We start from the raw sequence: 23705 nt of genomic DNA, 5'->3' as shown, positions 1-23705 counted from the left end.
AAAAAAACATTAGGGTCAATCAATGAAGGTAAGGTTAGGTTTTGCACCTTAATCCCATGTACAACGCACTGACTTTTGTCTTTTTATCGTGTTTTTTTCTAGCACCTTAACTAACGTCCATAAGTATATCATGCACAGTATACGTCTGTTGCTATGCTCACGCACCGTTATATCCTATCTCAGGTACTATGTGTAAATATGTAGATAACTTGTTTGTTTTTGTTTTTTGTGTTCTCTTGTTTGATCTCCTTTCCCACATGTTTACCTCTGTAAACCTGTGATGTGACCAGGGACGTGCACAGATAGACTCTAGGTGGTGCTAGAGTACCTGCCCTTTGCCCTCTTGACCAGAAGTGCCCTTTTTACAGCAGGGGTCTTCAACAGGAGGTCCGGGACCCCTAGGGGGTCCTCAGAGTTACTACAGGGGGTCCGCCAAATCTTTATGTGATATGATTTTTCTTTTTACCATAACCACTCGAAACCTAGCATCCCTTTTCTGAGGAGAACTTTAGCCAAAAATAGCCGATCTACAAGCCATAGATCGGCTATTTTTGGCAAAGAGGTATAGGTGTAGAGGGGAAAAAGATCAGACCAAGTAAACAAAAAAAAGTATAATTTTCATGAGCACCTGCCCCTCAAAATGTCTGTGCACGCCACTGGATGTGACAATAAAGCTAATTCTGATTCTGATTCTATGTGGCACACACTGGTCTGAATTTGATTTCTGCCTGACTTATTTCCTTTTTCTGAAGTTACATGTAGTTCTTTTTTCTTCTTCTTCTATCCAGTAATAGAATAAAAGACGGTTCAACTTGCAGCCATTGTTGTCTTTGTATAGTGCTGTGTAATCTGGTTTTATTTGGCACAAAGCGGCCTTTTATAAGAGCAACCTGCTGAGCATGCTGCGTTGGCTCGGAAAGGACGATCACGACTCGTGCACAATAACTTTACTGTGTAAACATACTGTAAACATATTGAGTATTGGCTGGGATGATAATGGGGCTTCGCTCGCAGAGAAATCACATCAACAAAATGTGTTTACAGGAACAGTTTTATCATGCAGAACCATTGCTGCAAACATTAAAAAAAAGATCAACAAGAAATAACTGCTTTGTCTCTATTTGGATTGATTCAATGATATTCTCCCCTGTGCAGTGGTGGAAAAAGTACTTTTTTTTTTTTTACTTAAGTAAAAGTATCCAATACTGCAATGTAGAAATACTATTGTATACTATTGGTATCAAAATGTACTTAAAGGATCAAAGTCAAGTACTCATTATGCAGAATGTCCCATTTCACAAGTTTTGAAATGTATAAAATGTATTCAAATGGCCGAAATGTATATAGGGCTGAAGTGGTTAATGTATGTTTTGTAATAATAATCAAAATCTACACAGTAACTATAGTAACTAAAGTTCTCAAATAAATGTAGTGGAGTAAAAGTACAATATTTGGATCCGAGATGTAGTGGAGTAGAAGTAAAAGTATTGGAAATACTCAAGTAAAGTACAAATTCCACAAACTTTTACTTAAGTATAGTACTTGAGTAAATGTTACTTTCCACCACTGGGAACAGTTTTATCATTCAGAACCATTCGCGCAAACATTCCCCAAAAAATATATCAACAAGAAATAACTGCATCGTCTCTATTTGGATTGATTCAATGATATGCTCCCCTGTCTGTGTCAATATGTTATTGTTTGTGTTTCAGAACACGCAGAAAAAACATTCTGCCTGCTTTTTTGACAAAATGTGGTTTATCAGAGCAGAGACACATTTACGACGGCTGTTTATCATCCCTTCCTCTGGAGAATGGAGAGACACAAGTTGTTTAATATGACAACAGATAGAGGTTGAAACCACTGAGTGAAATCAAGGTTTAGATCATAAAATAACATTTAGTCGCTGTCGGGTGGAAATCTTTTATGTCCAAAACTGTTCCTTTTTTATTATAACTTTTTTTTTAAAACATTTTTAAATAGTGAAAATAGGCGTTGCAAGCTTGAAGATCTCTTGTAGGGTGAAGTAGGGCAGTGGTTCTCAAACTTTATAGTGCCAAGGACCCCCAAATTGACTCTTATCAGCTCACGGACCCCCATTTGAAAAGATAGGCCAGGGACCCCCATAAGAGAAGATATTTACGGCTCTCTAGCAGTGATTCTCAACCGTTTTAATGTCAAGGACCCCCAGTTTGACATGCATTAGGCTATGGACCCCCATTTAATGGCATTTATATCTCTGGGACCCCAATTCATATTGTATAATCAATGTTAATTGATCGGTTAGGGTCCATTTGGTTCCTTTTGTACACACTCAGAGCTACAGACCCATAAGGGTCCATTTGGTTCCTATCCATCATTTGGCTGGGGACCCCCTGGAACCCCCTCAAGTACCCCTGGGGGTCCCCGGACCCCACTTTGAGAACCAATGAAGTAGGGCATGCATTCATTTACTAAAAAAACATTAAAAGTTGAACAGCAACATTTGTTGTATATATGGAGGTTTCTGTCCGACAGCAACATTTGTTGTATATTATGGATTGAAATTCAGAATTTTGATGTTGACACAAAAAAGTTATCAAGTTCCTCTGAACCTTACCAAGGAAGTCGCTGTGAAGCTGGACTACTGCTGAACTTTGTTGGCTAATCTGTCACACATATCTGATACAGTATGTGTCTGAACACATGGCTCAGTGCACAGTACTGCACAGCACAGGTTCAGCTCAAGGTTATGCATTGGATATTTTCAGAGTGTGTCTTTGAGGAGATATGATTATGTAAGCTGAAGGTGTGATTTTATTGGTAGATCATCAACCTTGTTGCCTACGCTGCAAAAATCCCGAGTCAGTTTATATTAAGTGCAAACACCCCCTGAGTAAAATTAACATTCTGCTCTTTGCTGTGTATAAATTAGTACCCAAAAAATGTTCTGAAACTGCAGAAAACGTGTTGTAACTTGTTTCCATTCCAGGCCTGACACTATATAGAAACTGTAGATGAATTTGCTTTGGTGTAAAACTCATACATTAATCACACTCTGATGCTGTAATGTGTTTGATCTTGTTCTTGGCGTTCTGACAGTGAGTGATGTTGACTTGCGATGTGATGATATTTCCAATCAAAAGGAAATGATGGAAAAACTGCTGACTGAAGTGGTGATACCAAGTACATTACACCTACGCAGAGACAAAAATGCCATCTAGAAAGTTATTAAGGGGTGGGTTAGATATAACCTGACGCTACCAGATCCAAGAAGCTTGCTCCACACATTGTTTCACAGCTTCATTAGGATCTGGGATCTCGGGAGCCAATTCGATGACGGGGCTGTTCCTTTTTTTCAAGATACTTGGTAGATGATTGGATGGGACCGTCTGTCTATCATCGTGTGGGCGTGCAAACACAACCAATCATATCGATGTGTCTACGTGACGTATGGTAGACGCGACACCAGGAAGTCACCATCGTAGTCCAATATTTCACCACAACAACAAGAACTCTCAAGAAGTTGCTAAAACAAAGTTATCATGGAGGTCGGAGATTTTTGCCGATTTTGTAACATGAATCTGCGCATAAAAGGTATTTTAACGGGTACAAGGAAGATATTTGATAAGCCTAAGCCTGCAAATGAAACAAGTATTAACGAACGCCTGATAGCGTTAGGTTTAACGCTGTTTAAAGACCCCTCCGTATCGTGTCGCATGTTTGGTCATGTCTTCGCTTGCTTCAAAGAATGGAAGACGATTTTTCCATTTTAAGGCGATGGGAAAAAGAGGACAAAGACAGAAGACCTCCAGAAACGGCTACCGCTACAGCAGAAACACCGACGTCACCTGAGGCATCCTGCCTGTGGTCACCAAACTCTCCTCTCAGCGTTAAAGCGTTTTACTCTTGAATCTGAGTCAGTCAATAATATAGCCTTACAGTCTTTCAACATGTCCACGATACACTTTAGATAACGTATATCTCATTGTGCTATAAAAGTCTGTGCAATAACTCCTGCCAAGTAGTCAAAAATGTTGCAATAATTCACTGTTGCTGTTCATCAATGACTGGACCAAGTGCATCTTTATTTTTCTCATTACTTTCACACACAGAAAATATGTATCTCGAATTTGCACTGTTTAACAAAGGGTACTTGAAAGGGATATGAGAGCACATAGTTGGGACCCTATTGAATATAGGCTACGCATGTTGTATTGTTTTTATAATCCTGTTATATATATATTGTTGTGATTTTCCCCTACCTGAGTATGCGCAACTATAGCATTTAGTTGTTTTTTTTATAAATAAATATTTTAATTTGCCTCACTTGTTCATGTCTACTTTCTAAAACAACATCATAACATGTCTGTACAGTATCAAAGTTGGATCCCATGTGTAAAATGGCAAACTGATCAATGCCTCTAGCCTAATGATTTGAAACAATCAATTTTAACATGGGGGAGAAAAGCAGGGATTAAGAGTCATCATGCATAGTGAAAAGGGTGACATACAGTACCAGGACAGATGTAAAACAATGATGTACTTATTTTGTGATAAAAGGTTATCAATCTAAAATGATATATTTGCATACCTGGAAAAGAAACGACACCATATTTTTTGCAGCGACAAACTTTTAATCACTTGCTTATGTTCAAATTACATACAAAACCATTTTAATCATGAGCATTCAGTCAACTAAATATTCCACAGCTTTAATTGACAACCAATGTGAGTCTTATAAGAGCCTTTAATGGCCAACTGCTTATTCGTCAGACGATTCTGAGCTGCTGTGCTGTGTTCCCATCTCAAAGTCCTCATCATCTTCATCAAAATACCCTGTATAATCGATGTCTGGCTCAGTGAAGCTATCCTCTTGAGAAGAAGGCTCTACATCCTCAATGTCACCAAAGACTTCATTGATGATTAGCAGAATTTCTCTTGCATGTTTTTTTCTGAATACGGGAAGGTTTCTAAGAATGTAAGACAAGTCAAATATGTGTGTGCAGCGTTCTTCTACTGCATCTATGAGCTCAGCACTGAAACCAGTACATGCTGACTTGCTAGTGTAGACATGTGCTGTGTCTTTTTCTAAACAACTCATATACTCCTCTAACATTTCCCGGATAAGAGATTTGTCCTCTTGTGTTACCACTCTACATTTCCCTTGCATGCCAGCATCTTGTTCTATTACCTCATGTTTGGGGCTAGGCTCGTCACAATCTTCACCTGCACATGAACATACAGAGTGGCAATAGCTGCAGCAGACATGCCCTGGCTCTACACTTGTTGGATGGTTTTCAAAATGGCCGTACAGTGCTTTTCTAAAGCAGCTCTTAGTGCCAGTGTGTATCAGTTCTTTCACTTCTGGACCAGCATTTGCAGTTTTTTTTATAGCATACAAAATTGCATGTGACTGTAACCCATTTCTGCCAGCCCTTCCAACTTTTTGAACAATGTCTTCAACATCCTCTGGCAAACCATACATTACAACATGAGAAACATTAGGGAAATTCAAACCCATCCCAAGAGCTGTTGTTGCAACAACCACTCGGCAGCTCCCCTCTCCCTCTCCACTAAAGGAGGCCAAAACTCTGTCTTTGTACTTTGACAGTGTGTTGCTGTGGAAAATTCCTATAAGGTGGTTCTCAGCCTTCTGATCCTGGTCTCTGTTAACCCAAGCATCTTCTCCCAATTCTGCTTTAAGATAGGTGAACACTCTCCCAACTAACTTCAGTGTTCTGCAATAGATTATGATGGGAGACATTGATAGACCCTTATCTTTGACCTCCTTTACTACCCAGTCCATACAGTTCAAGTTATCAGCAGGAACCCGACTCAGTCCCAGGCGGATGTTTCTCCTGTTTGGGCTAACAGTCACGAGAGTTGCCTCCTCCATATTCAGCATCCTGGTCACACGGCCTCTGTTCTTGTTATCAGCAGATGCTGTCAACGCTAAAACAGGTAAACCTGAAAGACAATAAGTGCACATACAGTATATCAGCAAACAAGCATTAATGAAGAACTGCTGTAGGCTACACTTTCTATAGTGTTATAAAGGGGAAATAATTAGGTTATTTATGTTATCGGGTAGCTTCAGGTAAAGACTGACATTTCCACATCATACTGTATTTTCTTTACATGACAAATAACTACACTTGGACAGCACCAACTTCTATGATCTGCTCCTGTAGTGTAAACACACCTCCCCCTAACCTGGCTAAACAGGGGGGTTAGGCTCCCCAAGTTGCCAGCACAACACACCCCTCCCCCTAACATTAAAAACAGGGGGATTAACCTAACCTAAAAAGGTTGCCAGCCCAATGCACACACAACCCCCCCCCCCCCCCCCCCCCCAACATTAACCCCATCAGGTAGCAGCCCCCTTTTCTGGATTGATATTAATTAATCATGTATTTAATCATGTAGCATTACTGTGTTTCAAAACTCACCTTCTTTGACTATGGATCTTAGTTCATTCAGCCTGGAAAAGGCTTCTCTGAAGGCTGGCTTCCCGTTTGCTCCCAGTCCCCTGTTTGAAAGAAAAATAAATCCTACATTGAGTCTAGGTAGCAGCAATAGTAACGTGCATAGTTGCATTACAACAATACAGTTACAGTAAGATCTGTGTTTAACATTTGGTCTGTTTGTGTGTGTTAGCTTATTGTTTATAATATAATGTTTGACCTAAATAAAACATAAATGTTACAACACTTCGTCTTTGAACTACTGTAACCGTATTTAGAAACACGCTGCTCTGTTTTGTTTTACAGTTTAACATTACAGTGTATGTGTAGTGTAACAATTACACTATAGAGCCATTTAACGGCGTTTAGCTTACCATTTGTATGCGACGTGAACTTCATCCACGACAATGCCCAGTAGGTTTTCACGATACACTTGTGAGGAAAGCATATCACGCCATTTATCTTCCAGTAACCACGTCTCCGGGCTACCAAAGACCAGCTGACATCGGCCGTCGAGGATGTCGGTGTGTGCTGCATTATCTACGAGTTGCGCAGCATAGAGTCCCAGATTCGTAGCCTCTTTGATTTGATCTGCTACGAGGGCAGTCAAAGGAGACACGACGATCAATATAGGCTTCGGCTTCGTCCCCAGTTCTTTCACTACCAGTGGAGCTAGTTGGTAAATTAAACTCTTGCCGAAGCCAGTCGGGAGGAGACCAAAAACATCTTTTCCACGCAGAAAAGCCTTCAGTGCCAAACTTTGCTCTTCTTTCAAAGAAGAAATATTGTCCAGTTGAGAAATAACTAATGTTATTGCAGCATCTATCGTCATATCGGTGTTGCTCATGGTAGCGGCCATGTTGACTAGTGAAGAAACTACAAAACAACAGTCGCTTCTATATGGCGTCACAGCCGCTTTTGCCCAGATCACGCCCTTAGCTCACGCTGATTGGTCCGTACCGGGATCGGTACGGTGTTAGCTCAACCCCTTGAACGATCTCAGATGTAGCTGTCTTGAGGAACCTGGTTACTCAATACCGCCCCATCTGGCAGGGTCAGGTTAGGTTAGATACAGGTGCAGCTACAGTAACCCCTGCTCATTTTGCTAGGGTCTGATGGCACAGGGTTGAGGACAGAGTAAAGCAACTTGCAAAGGGCCTGGTCTACAAGATACACCACAACGTTAAGACACTCATGTACCTGTCAAAGTGAATGTAGTCCACAATCACAACACCAGAGGAAGCTCCACTGATCAACCCTGATTTGGCACAAAACAAGGGGTTGAATTCGTTCTCCTGCTATGCCACTAAAATGTGAAATGCCCTACCAAAAGCTGTGAAGGAGTGTACAACCCTACTCTCCTTCAAAACCTCCCTAAAAGAGTACCTAGAGGTGGCTGCAATTTGAAAGTGGGCCGTAAAAGTCAAACGCCTATTTAGCTTTTTGTATTTTTAAACTGTTTTTATGATGTTTTGCATAGTAGTGTAGATCTGTCTGTCATTTAATATCTCTATGAATTGAGTACAAAGAACCCCAATGGAAACAAGCCATAGGCTTTCTTCGGTTTTATATCCTATTAGCTGACCTTGTATTGAACTGTACTTTCATGTGCTTTTTTCTGCAAACTTCTAATAAAGTATTCAATCAATCAATCAATCAATCAATCAATCAATCAGTGATGTGTCAGGTGAGACCGGCAGTATCGAACGTAACAGAGATGTTTGGAGTTCTATTTCTGTTTCTGAACACTATAATCTATGCCCTCAGGCTCCAGTGGTGATATATCGGAGAAGGACATTCTCTTGTTGGAGTTCTGTAAATCAGGTTGCTGTGGGGCTTGAGTGGTGCCAATAAGAGTCACCTTACACCTGTCTCACCGTCCCGACTGCTGCAGGGGATGAGCAGGACATTAAGGGTGATTTATACTGGGGTTGCATGTACTGAAAATAGCGGATTTACAAGCTCTCAATGCGTGGCATCGCAACACAACGTGAGCTTGTAGATTGTCTGTTTTCGGAGGGGGGGCGGCATGGCGTGCATCCAAGTATGAATCGCCCTATCATGCGGCGTTTCAAGGCATTTCTATGTACTTAATACAAGGCTTTGATGAGTGTGAGAACCTGTGTAAGAAGTGTAGTAAGAGAAGACAGACTTCATACACTGGATCCAGTTCCAACTGTATTGTTTTTTATTTGTTATACCACCAAGGTTACGTTTCGAGTCTGGTAGCTCTTCCTCAGCTTTTAGTCTGAGGAAAAAGCTACTAGGCAGTAGGCACGAAACATCACCTTCAAAGGTAGTTTACCTTTGAAGCTGGAATCTGGATCCAATGATCTCCTTCATCTTAATATTTGCCTCTGCCTTTTTAACTTTGGATGTTCGTGCTCTATTCACTGTTTGCAAAGACCTTGTAGTAAACCATTACCTTTAGTTTACTGCGTCCCCACTCTGTGTACAGTATGGTATAGGATATATCTTTCCTTTTCCCTTTCATGCACTCAGTTTCCAGCAGGTACACATATACTAAAAACATAATTGTATCACTTACTGTAAGCACTTATCAAGTCCTACAGTATGGGGATGGTTTATCACTGTGATATATTAGTTAGAATCTATCTAAATTCATAATGTGATACTGCACTCTAGCCCCCTATATTCAAAAAGAGAAGAGGACTGTTCATTTGGTATGCTGCCATCATGGCACTCAGGCGCCTCTTATACTTACTGCCAATACTCCTACATTACACAGAGAGCATCACGAGGGAGTGATCCCATCGAGCTTCCTCTAATAATGTATCAGATGCCGCTTATATATAGAATATCTCGCTTCCTCCGTGAATAAACTGGTGGTAAGTGAACTTTGATGAGTCAGAGTGAAGCTGCCAAAAGCCTTTAATGTACCATGTTCATATTTCAGCAGACTTGTAGACCTAGAAAGTTAAAGTTAATTCTGCATTGCAAAAGTATCCCCAGTTCAAATATGATGGCCGTGACCCCCCAAATCTTTGGGGGGGGGGGGTCACCGCCTGAAATGGTTGAGAACCACTGGACAATGCAGTGTCACACTGAGAGCCTGCAGACACCCACCCACCCCCCACCACTGTGGACCCCTAACACCGGGGACCAGCGGTGTAGAGTAACTAAGTACATTTACTCAAGTACTGTTACTGTTACTCACTTACTGGAATATTTTAAATTGTCAGTACTTTTACTTCTACTCCCCTACATCTCAGAGGCAAATATGGTACTTTAACTACTTTTACTCCACTACAATTATTTGAAAACTTTATAGTTACTAGTTACTTTGTAGATTTTGATTATTATCACAAAACATACATCAACTATACTTCAGCCCTATATTTCGGCCATTTGAAAATAGCTGATCTACAAGCCCACAATTCACCGTGATGATATGCATTGTGAGCTTGTAGATCTGCTATTTTCAAAATATTTTGTATACATTTGGAAATTGTGAAATGGGACATTCTGCACAATGAGTACTTTTACTTTTGGTACTTTAAGTCAAGACGCGCAGCAGCAGGTCTGCACGCACGGTGATGCAGTCAGTCAGCACCATGGACAGCGCATGGAGTCTCACCGCAGCATCCAGCCGGTGCAACACTGTCTCACTGTCTCACTGTCCTGTCTGTCCCTCACCTGACCACGGATTGTGCCAGTTATTAAAGCCAAGGCTATAATAATGCTAAATGTGAAGAATTATTACACAGAAAATGCTGCAAAAAATGACGACAACCCAAAAACAAACTAGGCTAATTTAACCCGGAGTGTATTGGTGTTAAAACAATATATAGCGAACTTCACTTCACAGCCATAAATGTCTGTTTTCTAGGGGAATGAACACAGTTTTCGGTAGCGTTATGGTTATGGTATAGCAGCACCAACCACATGCCACTTCTCAAGGTGAGACACTCTATATAGGGGGGCTTAAATCTCCATGTGGAAATCAGCGATTTTCGGCATTTAAATGAACACAATCAGAGAGGTTTTTATTTCTTACCTCGGTGCTGTCCGACTCCGCCATCTTCCTCCTGAGGAGCATGCAGCGGGACGAGTGCTTAATTCCCATAAGAGCCAATAAAAAGATCTGGTTCCACTCAAAAAGATCTGGTCCACGGACCACTCCAGGAGAAGAAGGAGGAGAACGGGTTGTGGAGGTGAATTCTCGCACCTCGTTGTGAACGCCAGGCGCCTAATAGGTCCTAGTTAGTTTAAAGCTTTAGTTGTATTATTATTCCAGAGACGCATCTCGGAACAAGTGTTCTTATTGTAAGAAGTGTGAGACTATAATAAAACGACAGACACACATAAAGTCCCCGAATAATAGCGACATCTGTTATTGTAGGAGAGTGTCTTGTTGGCATTCTTCTTCTTGGAGCAGAAGTTATCTTGTGTAGATATCTCCCATGCTTTCCTGGAGAGGACCAGCGCAGAATCCATCATAGAGGCACATATAGATGTGTTATAGTGGTTGCATGGATGGAGCCGGTATAACTCCTGACTGGAGAGGCAGGGTTTCATTATCAGCGGTGGAAAAAAGTAATCTTACTCTAAAGCACTTTTACTTAAGTAAAAGTATCAATACTGCAATGTAGAAATACTCTGGTACAAGTAAAAGTCCGGAATTCCCAAAGTATTAGTATCAAAAATGTACTGAAGGTACCAAAAGTAAAAGTACTCCTTGTGCAGAAAGTCCCATTTCACAAGTTCAAAATGTATAACAAAAACAATGAAAATAGCAGATCTACAAGCTCAAAATTGTACTTAAGTACAGTACTTCAGTAAATGTACTTAGTTACTTTACACCACTGCTCATTATCACATTTTTTTCTTCTTTTTTTTAGAAACAGCCAGGTTAGGTTGATTGATCCCTCCCGCAACACTGTGTCTAAAAATAGAATGCTGCACGTTTTCCTCCAGTTCTGTTCTGTTCCCACTCAGACCAGAGTGGCAGAAATGGCACGCCTTTGCCATTTTTGGTTTTCACAATGAAAGTGTTACATTATGAATCTCCCAAATGTGTTTTACCTGCTGGCTTGTGGTGGACATTTTTGTAAAAAAAACAAACATTTTTTTTGCATAATAACACATAAAGAGCTATAGCCCTATAAATTACCTTTACAGGTCTGTAACTTTGAGAGAATATTAAATGGAACCAAATGCACCCTTACAGCCAGGTCTGTAACTCTGACAGTGTACACATTTGGTTCCATTTGTACACTCTCAAGAGTTATGGTGGTCCTTGTGTTAAGACAGGGGTCTTCAACAGGGGGTCTGGGACCCCTAGGGGGTCCTCAGAGTTACTACAGGGGGTCCGCCAAATCTTTGTGTGATATGATTTTTTATTTTACCTTAACCACTTGAACCCTAGAATCCCTTTTCTGAGGAGAACTTTCGCCAAAAATGTGTAAAATGTAAGCGCGAGGCGTTGTGAGCTTGTAGATCTGCTATTTTTGGCAAAGAGGCATAGGTGTAGAGGGAAAAAAAGAGCAGACCACGTAAACAAAAAATGTTGAATCTGAAACACAATTTTATACGATACAGAGGGGGTCCCTGCTTCATCTCTCTCTCAGCTAGGGGGTCCTTGGCCTGAAAACGTTGAAGACCCCCCTGAAGATTCCCCTGAAGCCCTATGTTTATGATTATTGTTTTCTGCTTTTCTTCTAAGATAGTCCCTTTGATTTCGCTATTGATGTGTGCTGAGAAATGTTTGTCAGGTTGTTAGTCCTTTGGTTCCTGATGCAGAGAGCAGCACCAAAGGCTGCAGCAGCAAGCTTTGTTTTTCCCAGTGTGTGTGTGTGTGTTCCATTAGAACAGGGGTTTTCAACCAGTGGTCCGGGGACCACCAGTGGTCCTTGAGGGGGTTCCAGGGGGTCCCCAGCCAAATTAAGAGTTAGCAACCAAATTGACCCTTACTGTATATGTCTGTAACTCTGAGAGTGTACAAATGGAACCAAATGGACGGTTCCATTTGTACACTCTCTGAGTTAAATGAACACTGATGATGGTGATACAGTGATTTGGACCCCCAAGAAATCTAAATGGTTGAGTCCCTGGCATATCTTTTCAAATGGGGGTCCCTGGGCTAATATTTGTCAATTTGGGGGTCCTTGATGTGAAAAAGGTTGAAAACCACTGCATTAGAAGTACGTTTTTATTTGAGTTTGGATATGTTTTAGTAAGAATTTATTTGATATACAGAAGCATATTCTGAATAAAACCTGGAGACTGACATTCAGTAATCGGGTCTTATGATCAAAATAAGAACATTATAAGCGTGTGTAAAAACAAAATCTAGAATTTGCCACGGACAAGTCTGCTGTAGCATAAATTGCCCAGTTTGGGACATATTAATGACCTTGACTTCGAAGTCTTGCCAATATTCATGACCCCTGTATTTAACTAATCCCACTATGTATTTCATTGCATGTGTGCATGATGGTAACAGTGGTGTAAAGTAAGTACATTTACTCAAGTACTGTACTTAAGTACGCTTTTGAGTTATCTTTACTTTTCCGGAGTATTTCCAGTTTTCAGTACTTTTACTTCTACTCCACTACATCTCAGAGGCAAATATTGTACTTTTACTCCACTATTATTTTAAAACTTTAGTTACTAGTTACTTTGCAGATATAGATGATTATATTATAAAGCATACATTAACCACTTCAGCCCTATTTTATACATGGGCTATTTGAAAATTGCAGATCTACAAACTCACAACACGTCGCATCGCGACACAAGCTTGTAGATCTGCTATTTTCAAACATATTAGTACTTTTACTTTTGGTACTTTAAGAATATCTTGATGCCAACACTTCTGTACTTTTACTCAACTAACATTTTGAACAAAGGCCTTTTGCTTGTCACAGAGTATTTTAATATTGTGGCATTGCTACTTTTACTTAAGTAAAATATCTGAGTACTTCTTCCACCACTGATTTCATTGCACATGAGCATGATGTAACATGCTTTCCCGGTGTCTCTGGTGTGTGATGAAGCTATACGGTGGTGTGAGTCTATTTTCAGCAGACACCCTCCTCTGTGCCACCACCAACACTCTACAGTCTATTACATTATTCATTACACACACATGCAAGAGCAGAGATCAGGCAAGAGGTCCTCCCTGGTCAAGACCACTCTCTGTGCTGTGCCGCACACACACGCACGCACGCCACACACACACAGGTAGCATTTAGCTGCTGCATGCCTGTGTTCTGACTAGACCAGCAGTGGTGTGGCTTTGGGTCCATATGCTTAAGCCCTGTTTTAAACAGTCCATCATACAACCAGTGGTGGAAAAAGTACTCAAATGTTTTACTTAAGGAAAAGTATCAATACTTGCAATGTACTGTAGAAGTACTCTGTTACAAGTAAAAGTCCGGAATTCAAAATGTACTTGAGTAAAAGTACAAAAGTATTGGTATCAAAATGTACTTTAAAAAAAAAAGTGAGCTTGTAGATCGGCTATTTTCAAACAGCCTAGATATAAAATAGGGCTAGAGTGGTTAAGGCATGTTTTATGATGCAATAATGTATACTAACTAACTAAATAAAGTTTTGAAATATTTGTAGTGGAGTAGAAGTACAATATTTGCCTCTGAGAGTTGAAGTAAACGTATAGACAATTGGAAATACACCCGGGTAAAGTAAAGTAAAAGTACCTCAAAATGGTACTTAAGTACAGTACTTGAGTAAATGCACTTAGTTACTTTACACCACTGTATACAACGGTGTTGCAATTTAGAAAAGGTTTGAAAATGTTTAGTCTATAATGACATGTCCAACATAGGGACTCCCGGTTGAAAGTGGTGGATATTATGATCATAAGGATAGAGATGCTATACACTCTCTCTCTCCCTCTGAACTGCATTCTGCTCTTTCATCGGTGCCTGGCCGACCAAAGACACACGTAAAGATCAATGGTAACAACAGCATGTTGTCTGCCCTGAGTTACAATAATTGCTTTTTTTTTGCAGTGGGAAGAAGCCTACCGGTAAATATATACAGTATAGAAGCCATAGAGCAGGGGTCTTCAACCAAGGACCCCTTGGCTGATAGCGAGATAAAGCAGGGACCCCCATTATATATAGAATATTTATTTTTTCATAGATTTCATAGGCAGCTTCATAGACTTGTTTCACAGCACTGTCATGTTGGATTCATGTTAATGTGTATTACATGTAACCATGCACTTAAACAATACTTAGTAAACCTGACCTTTCACTCTGTACTTAGTCTGCTCTTTTTCGCCCCTATACTAAACCACTTTTTCCGAAAATAGCAGATCTACAAGCGCACAACGCCTCGCAGCGCGAGGCGTTGTGTGCTTGTAGATCTGCTATTTTTGGCTAAAGTTCTCCTCAGAATAGGGATGCTTTGTTGAAGTGGTTAATGTAAAAATCACACAAAGATTTGGCGGACCCCCTGTAGTAACTATGAGGACCCCCTAGGGGTCCCGGACCCCCTGTTGAAGACCTCTGCCATAGACAGAGAGAGAGAGAGAGAGAGAGAGAGAGAGAGAGAGAGAGAGAGAGAGAGAGAGAGAGGAGAGTCAGGGGGCAGCAAGATGGAGGGGAGAGATATCATCACCACCCACACATTCCTTATCTAACTGATGGTCGATGTATCTGTCCAGGGTGATAACAGAAAACCAATGCCGGCTTGATAATCATTTGTTAAACACATTAACACAGTCTTATTTATTCACAAAGACAACAAGTAAATCACATTTGACTATCACTTTTGGCAAATAAATTGATTAACATTACTGTCAATGTGGACCTGTCCTGGCAAATACAATGGTAGTCCTATAGGGATTTCCCCACAGTGTGGGGAAGGAGTTGGCTCAAAACACAGCAGGTGCTGCTGGCTGCTGTCCTCGCCATAACCCAAAAATTTTGAGAACTGCCGAAAGTCATTGTTTTCTGCACTGTGTCCAAGATATAGTGGAGTAGAAGTAAAAGGATTGAAAATTGGAAATACTCAAGTAATGTACAAATACCTTTTTTTTAACTTAAGTATTTGTACTTTGTTACTTTCCACCACTGGAGAAATTCAACATACTGTAGTTTTGTACATATATCACTTTGTAGCTCCGATCCTCTACTTTCATATAATATGAAGTGATCTAATTAGCCAATGGCTGTCTCCTTGATTTGCTGTCAAGGTGAGCCTTCTGAAGTGTTAGGCACGTACTGCAGGCTAATTGGGGACACATAAACATGAATATGAAGAGAACTAAAAAATAGCCTGGACTCCCGTTAATTAACTTCAAAGGAAATACAAAAGTTCTTGTCTTTATTTTTTGTATAATGGTATGCTTGCGATTAATATTTAGAGTTTGCAACCATTGTAATTGTTGCAATGCGGTTGCAAAGTTGTGGCAACGCTGGAAGTAATGTGAAGAACCTTACCTTAGCTTTACTGTGAGGCATTGGTTCTCAAAGTGGGGTCCGGGGACCCCCAGGGGTCCTTGGGGGGGGATTCCAGGGGGTCCCCAGCAAAAGTAGTTAATATACAGTGGTGGACGAAGTACTGTACCCCAGTACTTGAGTAAAAGTACAGATAGTCCTGGTCAAATTTACTCCACTACAAGTAAAAGTAGCTCAGTCAAAATGTTACTTAAGTAAGAGTACAAAAGTCATTGCTTTTAAATATACTTAAGTATTCAAAAGTCTAAAAATACTTAAAGTAAATTAACATGCTTTTAAAAAAAGAGTCCAAGTAAAAGTAGAAGTACATTTCTTATTTTTTATATCATTGAATTGCTGTAATGTTTTCACAATGCATTTATAGAACCTTGTACTGTAACTCTTGTTTCAGAGAAGTAACCCTCTGAAAGCACCTGCCCTGGTGTGCTTGTAGAACCACTACGTTATACAAAGCCTGCGGAAACACCTATGAAAACATAGAAATCAGCTTTTTAGAGGAGTGCTCTAGCCTGATTATCATACTGAAGCTGCGTGGAGCTTCAGTATGACATTGGCTCCAGTATAGGCGATTACAAGGGGGAGGGGATTCGAATTACCCTAAACCAATCACAAGAGATCCACGGATCCTCCTACATCTGACGTCATCGCACAGCTTGTTTTAGCAGATATTCACTGATTGGCTTGTTGTTAGACATGCACCCCCACCTCCGACTCTCATTGGACGGTACTTTTTCTAGGTTCACATTACAACACCATGCAGACCAAGAGAGGCAGTCCACTCAGAGAGTGGGCGGGGTGTATGGTCTGGAACCAGGCTAGGTGTGCTCTATATGTGATTTTAATTTGGGGTTGATTGGATGTTGTGTTTGTGATGTGTTTATTTTTTTGGATAAGAAACAGGTCCCAGCCCCGCCCACAAATGTATTAATCCAATTAGTCAAACAGTATGGAGTATCAGAACCCTGTTTGATGCTCATTGTCACATGTCTCACGACACCATTTCTACCTACTTTGGTAAAAGTAGGTAGGAAAAAAAAAACTGATATCTGAAGAGAAGTAAAAGTGTTTGTGAAGGGTTGTAGGGGTGGATCATGTCCTGAAGGTCAGGAGGTGACGTGACCTTGACTGCTTGTAGGTCGTCACCAGTGTTTTGAACTGGATGAAGCGTCCTTGAGCAAGGCACTGAAGACCTAACTGCTGCAGATGAGCAGGTTTGTTAAGAGTTACAATTATTCTGTGTAATTTACACATTCTATTGTAAATGCAACCCTCATTGTAAATGGAAGGATTAATCCTGTCAATCAGTGTGATTGACAGGAGAGATGATCAGAGGAGCAGAGTTTGTACCATTGCGGTTGTTACATGGACTGAAGAATGGGTAGAGTCTCTCAGTGAAGGTGCAGCCAGTGAAAGAGTAGAGATGAACTCTGGTCTCCACATTGTAAAAGGAGACCAGACCCTCCTCATAATCCACAAACACTCCCACTTTCTGGACCTCCTCTCTTACAGGGAGGAGGACATGAGCGCCAGGACCAACAATAGCCTTGTACTCATTTCCATTCCTCAACCTTATAGCCCAGTAACCAGTGTAGGTACTCTGATAGAAGTATCCCTTCCTGTAGATGGACTCTCTGGCCACTCCTACATCCCAGTCAGTCTTCCCTCCAACCTGAACCTCATAGTAAAACCTTCCTGAGGAGAAGCTTTGTTTTCCTAAGACGTTGACACGTGTACAGAATCTCTCTTTGTTGTCTGGGAGATTCTTCCTTACGTTTCCACGACTCACTTGTTTTCCATCCTCAGACAGGATGAGGTAGGGACTTGCTGTATCAGGGTCCAGAGTTACATCCACCTCATATTGCTGGATCCTCCTCATCTCAGCATCACAGAACAGCTTGTTCTCCATCACTTGACTGAGTGTCTTCTCCATCTGTCTAGAACTGTCCCAAACAGTTATGTCTCAAGTTACGATCCAGGAATGTGTCTACGTCAGACTGCGACTTGCTAAGACCTTTGCCACCTGGCAAGACCGATGCTGCTTCGATATCGGTCCACAGTCCACCTGCAGTTCTGAGGTCCTTCAACATTGCTCCCTCGTTCCACGTGCCCGCGTGCCCTCCGAAGCAGTCCCACTTGACACGCATCTTTCCGCGAACATAGTGAACATCTGTGCTATTAATTGGACGGCCACAGATTTGGCACCTCTTGAAGAGGGACAGTATGTTTGCTTCATACGTTTCATGGGCTGTCTGAGGATGTTTTCCATCCTCAGACAGGATGAGGTAGGGACTTGCTGTATCAGGGTCCAGAGTAACATCCACCTCATATTGCTGGATCCTCCTCATCTCAGCATCACAGAACAGCTTGTTCTTCATCACTTGACTGAGTGTCTTCTCCATCTGTCTAGAACTGTCCCAAACAGTTATGTCTCAAGTTACGATCCAGGAATGGTCAGCTTTGACTTCCACTCGGTTCTCTAAGGGTTTCAATAGGAAGATGAAAAGTCTGCATCTCTTTCACTAATGTCCTCACACTGTGTGGAATCAGCCTTTAAATACAGCTCCTCAAATCTCGACTCATCAAATATGACGTCATTTTCCCAAAAATGGAGTTCCATGTGACTCCAGACCGGCCTCAACGTACTGTGATTGGACACACCAGGTAACCATGGCAACATGTGGCACCCATAGCTGAATCTTTATAGAGGCCGCCTGGGAAGGCAAAGGTCCCAGGTTCGATTCCAGGCCTCAACAATTTGTCAAAGCGTCAAACTGAGCAAGACACTTAAAGCCCTAACTGCTCCCCGAGTGCTACAACCAACAGCTGCTCACTGCTCCTAGGATAAAAATATACAGTGACAAAAAACGTATATAAAACTTGATATTTATAACTTTATCAACAAACATGGACACCGGCAAGATAGTAGTAATAATAATAACTAGAAAAAGTGCTCCTCGGAGCACAAGTCTCCGCCAGCAGACTTGTGTTGGGAATGTTGGGAATGTTCTAATTCTTATGTTCTAATTCTTACAAAAAATAGAACATGTTACTGTGTCATAGTAACATGACACAAGTGTCCTATCCGTCTGTATAACTGTCCTATCCATCCTGTCTGTATAAGTGTCCTATCCGTGTCCTATCCGTCCTGTCTGTATAAGTGTCCTATCCGTCCTGTCTGTATAAGTGTCCTATCCGTCCTGTCTGTATAAGTGTCCTATCCGTCCTGTCTGTATAAGTGTCCTATCCGTCCTGTCTATGTAAGTGTCCTATCCGTCCTGTCTGTATAAGTGTCCTATCCGTCCTGTCTATGTAAGTGTCCTATCCGTCCTGTGTGTGTAAGTGTCCTATCTGTCCTGTCTGTGTAAGTGTCCTATCCAATTGTTACAGTATCCGCCATTTCTCAGCCATTTAGTGATTATTCCTGTCTTACCTCACTTTGAAAGAGGCAAAGACTCTTTCAAAGTGACACACGTACTGTATTTATAGCCCGTTATATGTCACTAGCCAATCAGATCACACTATTTCACCGTATTGTCAAGCGTCATCGTGAGGCTCGACCAATGTTTGCTTGGCTGACGGAAAGTGAAAACAAACTCTCCTGGCGGAGACAATAATAATAATAATAATAATAGTAAAATGCATTTTATTTATAAAGCACTTTACAATCTTGCGAACCTCAGAATGCTACAGGGGTTTAAAATCCTGCCATAAAAACAGTATAGGAAACCAAAGCAATTACATAGGACCCAACTAGGCTAGACTAAAAAGGGTTAAGATAATGCTTTGTTAAAAAGGTTGGTTTTTAGTCCATTTTTTTAAATGCCAGTGGACTGTGGTGCTCTCAGGTGATCGGGGAGGGAATTCCACAGACTTGGGGCTGTAGGCCCGGTCGCCCATGGTACGGAGCTTGGTGACGGGGACAAGTAGTCTCACACACGCGCACACACACACACACACACACACACACACACACACACACACACACACACACACACACACACACACACACACACACACACACACACACACACACACACACACACACACACACACACACACACACACACACACACACACACACACACACACACACACACACACACACACACACACACCACAACAGTAGAACACAGTTACACACAATACACCAGAGATAAGTCCAAAGTCTGCTGTCCTATGGTGTCCAATTGAGGCACGAAGGCAGATCTTTTCTAGAATGTATCATTCATGGCCCACTACTATGTGAAACTCATACAATGAAGTATTTTGAAATTAACCTGGGCAAATAGGCAATTTATCAGTATTGTATAGGGATTCCTAACTGCTTGTTCCTTGTCTTGTTTCATTCTCAAGATGTGTATGTATAGACCTCATCATACCGGATTACATTTGGCTACATTTGTACAAAAGACAATCTATTGGACTGTGAATAAAATAGCAATGCGGTGCATGTAAACAAAAAAAGACAGGAAAAAAAGTCTGAACCTTTTTGTTTCATAGGCACAGATGACTGGCTTACGTTTGGCAATACTGCCATGCCAACAAAAGACTATTGATATTGTGCTGTAGTTAAATGAAATTGTAGTAGGCAGCCTAATGCAATGCATTTATATGTGACTTCGTCATGGTCCAAAGGTACAGTGTGACAGGAAATGCAGTTGGCCTAATTAAGCTATTTTCATATTTTCAAATATGCCCCCCTTTGAAAAAAGTTTAGACACCCCTGCTTACACATTCACACCCCACATGCAAGGTACCAACCTGCTCACCAGAATGCAGTTATTATAATATATAGGCTAATAATAATAATATACTTTATTTATATAGCACCTTTTTAAACAAAGTTACAAAGTGCTTAAAAGGATTCTAGGCAACATTAAGCCTATTTAAAAAAAATATATATATACTGTATATATATTTTGCATTTTTCCCCCTCTATCAGCCACTAGGCCTATATAATGATGCTGGGGTGTTTTCCTGCATTGAAACACAGTCCTCTTTCTGAAATCCATATTTTCCCTACTATTTATGTTTTGACATGGAACCGAGTGCAGCCGACAAAAATGGAACGAGCCGCCATTATTTTCTGCTGCGCTGTTTTTACTTTTTACTTTCGGTTTTAAAACTCTCTCAAACTTCTTTTTTGAGGCACGGAATGGAATATGGAAAATCAAACAGGTCCGTGTTGATCACATGATTAGAGATAGGCTACTGTGAACCGATTTGCGTTTGCACACAATCTGTAGGAGTAATATAAAAAAATGTGTTTTGCAAAGATCGGCCTCCTGGTGGCGCTATAACAGGGCAATCTGAAAAAATTGGGGCAGAAGTTTGGCTTTGACATCCAGGGAGTGTGTGTGCACAGTTTCGCAGTGACCAGGCCAACAGTGCCGGAGATTAGCAGCTCACAGACAGACGGACGGACGGACGGACGGACGGACGGACGGACGGACGGACGGACGGACAGACAGACATCAGGGTGCAAAACATAGTAATACAGACAGACAAGGTGCAAAACATAGCAATTGTCTCGGCCAGGCCGAAACAATTAAGCACAAAATTAAGTTAAAACAATCTGAGTTTTAAAATAAAAGCAATCACAATCCTCCTTTTTTTGGTATTAATTCTGCATAAGAGATGTAGCAGGTGCCAGAACAATGAAAGTATACAAGTAAGAGATTATGGACATAAATAGATTGGGTGAGTGAAATATAACTGTAGTTTTGTACATAGATCACATGGTAGCTCCGATCCTCTACTTTCATGTGAAGTGATCTAATTAGCCAATGGCTGTCTCCTTGATTTGCTGTCAAGGTGAGCCTTCTGAAGTGTTAGGCACGTACTGCAGGCTAATTGGGGACACATAAACATGAATATGAAGAGAGCTAAAAAAAAATAGCCTGGACTCCAGTTAATTCACTTCAAAGGACATGCAAAAGTTGTTTCCTTTACTTTTTGTATGGTATGCTTTCGATCAATATTTAGAGTTTGCAACCATTGTAATTGTTGCAATGCGGTTGCAAAGTTGTGGCAACGCTGGAAGTAATGTGAAGAACCTTACCTTACCTTTTACTGTAAGGCATTGGTTCTCAAAGTGGGGTCCGGGGACCCCCAGGGGTCCTTGGAGGGGATTCCAGGGGGGCCCCAGTAAAAGTAGTTAATATAGCATCACAATCATTTTAACCACTCTATCCATTTATATGTTGGCTATTAAAACATAGCAGATATACAAGCGCGGCACTTTGTGCCACACTGTCCCTTTGGAACCCACTCCCACCTCACATCAAAGCCCCCACTCTTGCCGTGTTCAAAGCCTCCCTCAAAACCCACCTTTTTTACACTTACTTTCCCCGCCTAAACTCAAACCAAATCTCCCTTTCTGCTTCTTAGTCTTAGCTTAATTTTTTTTAGCCTTTTAACTTTTTTCGCTCCTAATAAAGTTGTTTTGAATTGTTTTGTAAAGTGACTTTGGGTACTAAGAAAAGCGCTAAGTCTGATGTATTATTATTATTATTATTATTATTATTACACTTATTATTATTATTATTAATATTATTATTATTGTCTTTGAAATGTAGTGTAGTGAAAGTCACAAGTTTTCAAAACTACAAATACTCATGTACATGTGGGACATCCAGGTGAATGGTGCAATCACTGCACCTGACCTAGTCACATGACCAGGAAGTTATAAATGTCTAGTTCCTCCCAGTAGAGCACTGTTTGGCTCTGCTCATGATGGTGATCCCCCTGCCATGCAAGGTGAAGGAAAATGCATGTTTACAAATGTGTGACAAGTGACCTGACCTCCATACTGCTGTGGCTAGAGACCTATGGAGATAATGGTAAAACAGTATACATTCTATGTGTTGTATGTGTTCCCTTGTTTACATCTTAAAAAGAAAAAAAGAAAAAGGTTTTGTCATTGTTGTGCTACAGGAGGTTTTGTGTCACTGCAAGCAAAGTAGGTTTATGCTGTATGTTATTTTATTAATGTTTTAATTCCACTATGCACAATCATATCGTGAAATTGGGGCTGGCAATAATGTGCCTTTTCTGTTTCCTTAAAGGCACCAGTCCAGCCTTTTCCACTGTTACTTTACCCTTTTGGTTTATTGTTGTTTACATTATATGGTTCATTCATTTTAGGTTTGAAAGCAAATCTTCTGGGGGTCCCTGGAACAAAATATTTTGAGATGTGGGGGGGGGGGGGGGGACAAATACATATAATTTTGGCTGAAAAAAAAGTTTGAGAACCATAATATACATTATAGCAATATACAGTAAGTATAAAAAAAACCTGTTAGGATTTAGAAGACATTTGTAGAATCCCCCAGAAGCAAAGATTTGAGTTGAAAATGTTTTAAAAAACATATTAATAACAGATTTTTGGAAAAAAATAGCAGATCTACAAGCTCGTATGTCTGCTATTTATTAAATAGCCCAAAGTACAAAATAATGCTAACTCCATTTTTCCGCTTTTGCAATTTTTTCCATAAATCAGTGCTATTGAGCACCCTTACGTCTGTGTGTTCATTAAAACAATATTGAACCAATGAAAAGTATTAAAAAGTGCTTTTGACAAAACCAGCTAATTCCATTGGATCCTCAAACTTTCTGCTAAACCAGCTAACTCCACCAAAGGGGGGTGGAGTTAGCTGGTTTTGCTGACTCTAGGCTCCACCCCCTTTTGACCTCTAACCTCATTGTTAGCTGTTCTTATCAATCATGAACAAAACCTCCTAACTCCACTTTTGTTTTGTTTTTGTCATTTCCTGAAAAATGAACATTTTGGAGTTAGCTGGTTGCT

The 23705-nt window shown here is 40.7% G+C and overlaps 1 protein-coding gene across 5 annotated transcripts in view; it reads right to left on the bottom strand.

Moving 5' to 3' along the window:
- The window catches only part of LOC311046728 (protein arginine N-methyltransferase 8), a gene marked incomplete at both ends in the record, with an annotated part of 42249 nt that extends 31716 nt beyond the window's left edge, over positions 1-10533 (bottom strand). For all 5 annotated transcript variants that reach the window (XM_084059240.1, XM_084059241.1, XM_084059242.1 and 2 more), the window contains one exon: positions 10465-10533. In XM_084059240.1, the coding sequence (XP_083915366.1) occupies positions 10465-10533 (69 nt within the window). The remainder of the gene's footprint in view (positions 1-10464) is intronic.
- Between the last annotated feature and the right edge of the window lie 13172 nt (positions 10534-23705).

The sequence above is a fragment of the Gymnoscopelus microlampas genome (genome assembly GCF_963454915.1).
Source record: "Gymnoscopelus microlampas genome assembly, chromosome: 6".
NCBI lineage: Eukaryota > Metazoa > Chordata > Actinopteri > Myctophiformes > Myctophidae > Gymnoscopelus > Gymnoscopelus microlampas.
Note: the sequence above shows the minus strand (reverse complement) of the source record. Positions and strands in the feature narration are given on the sequence as shown.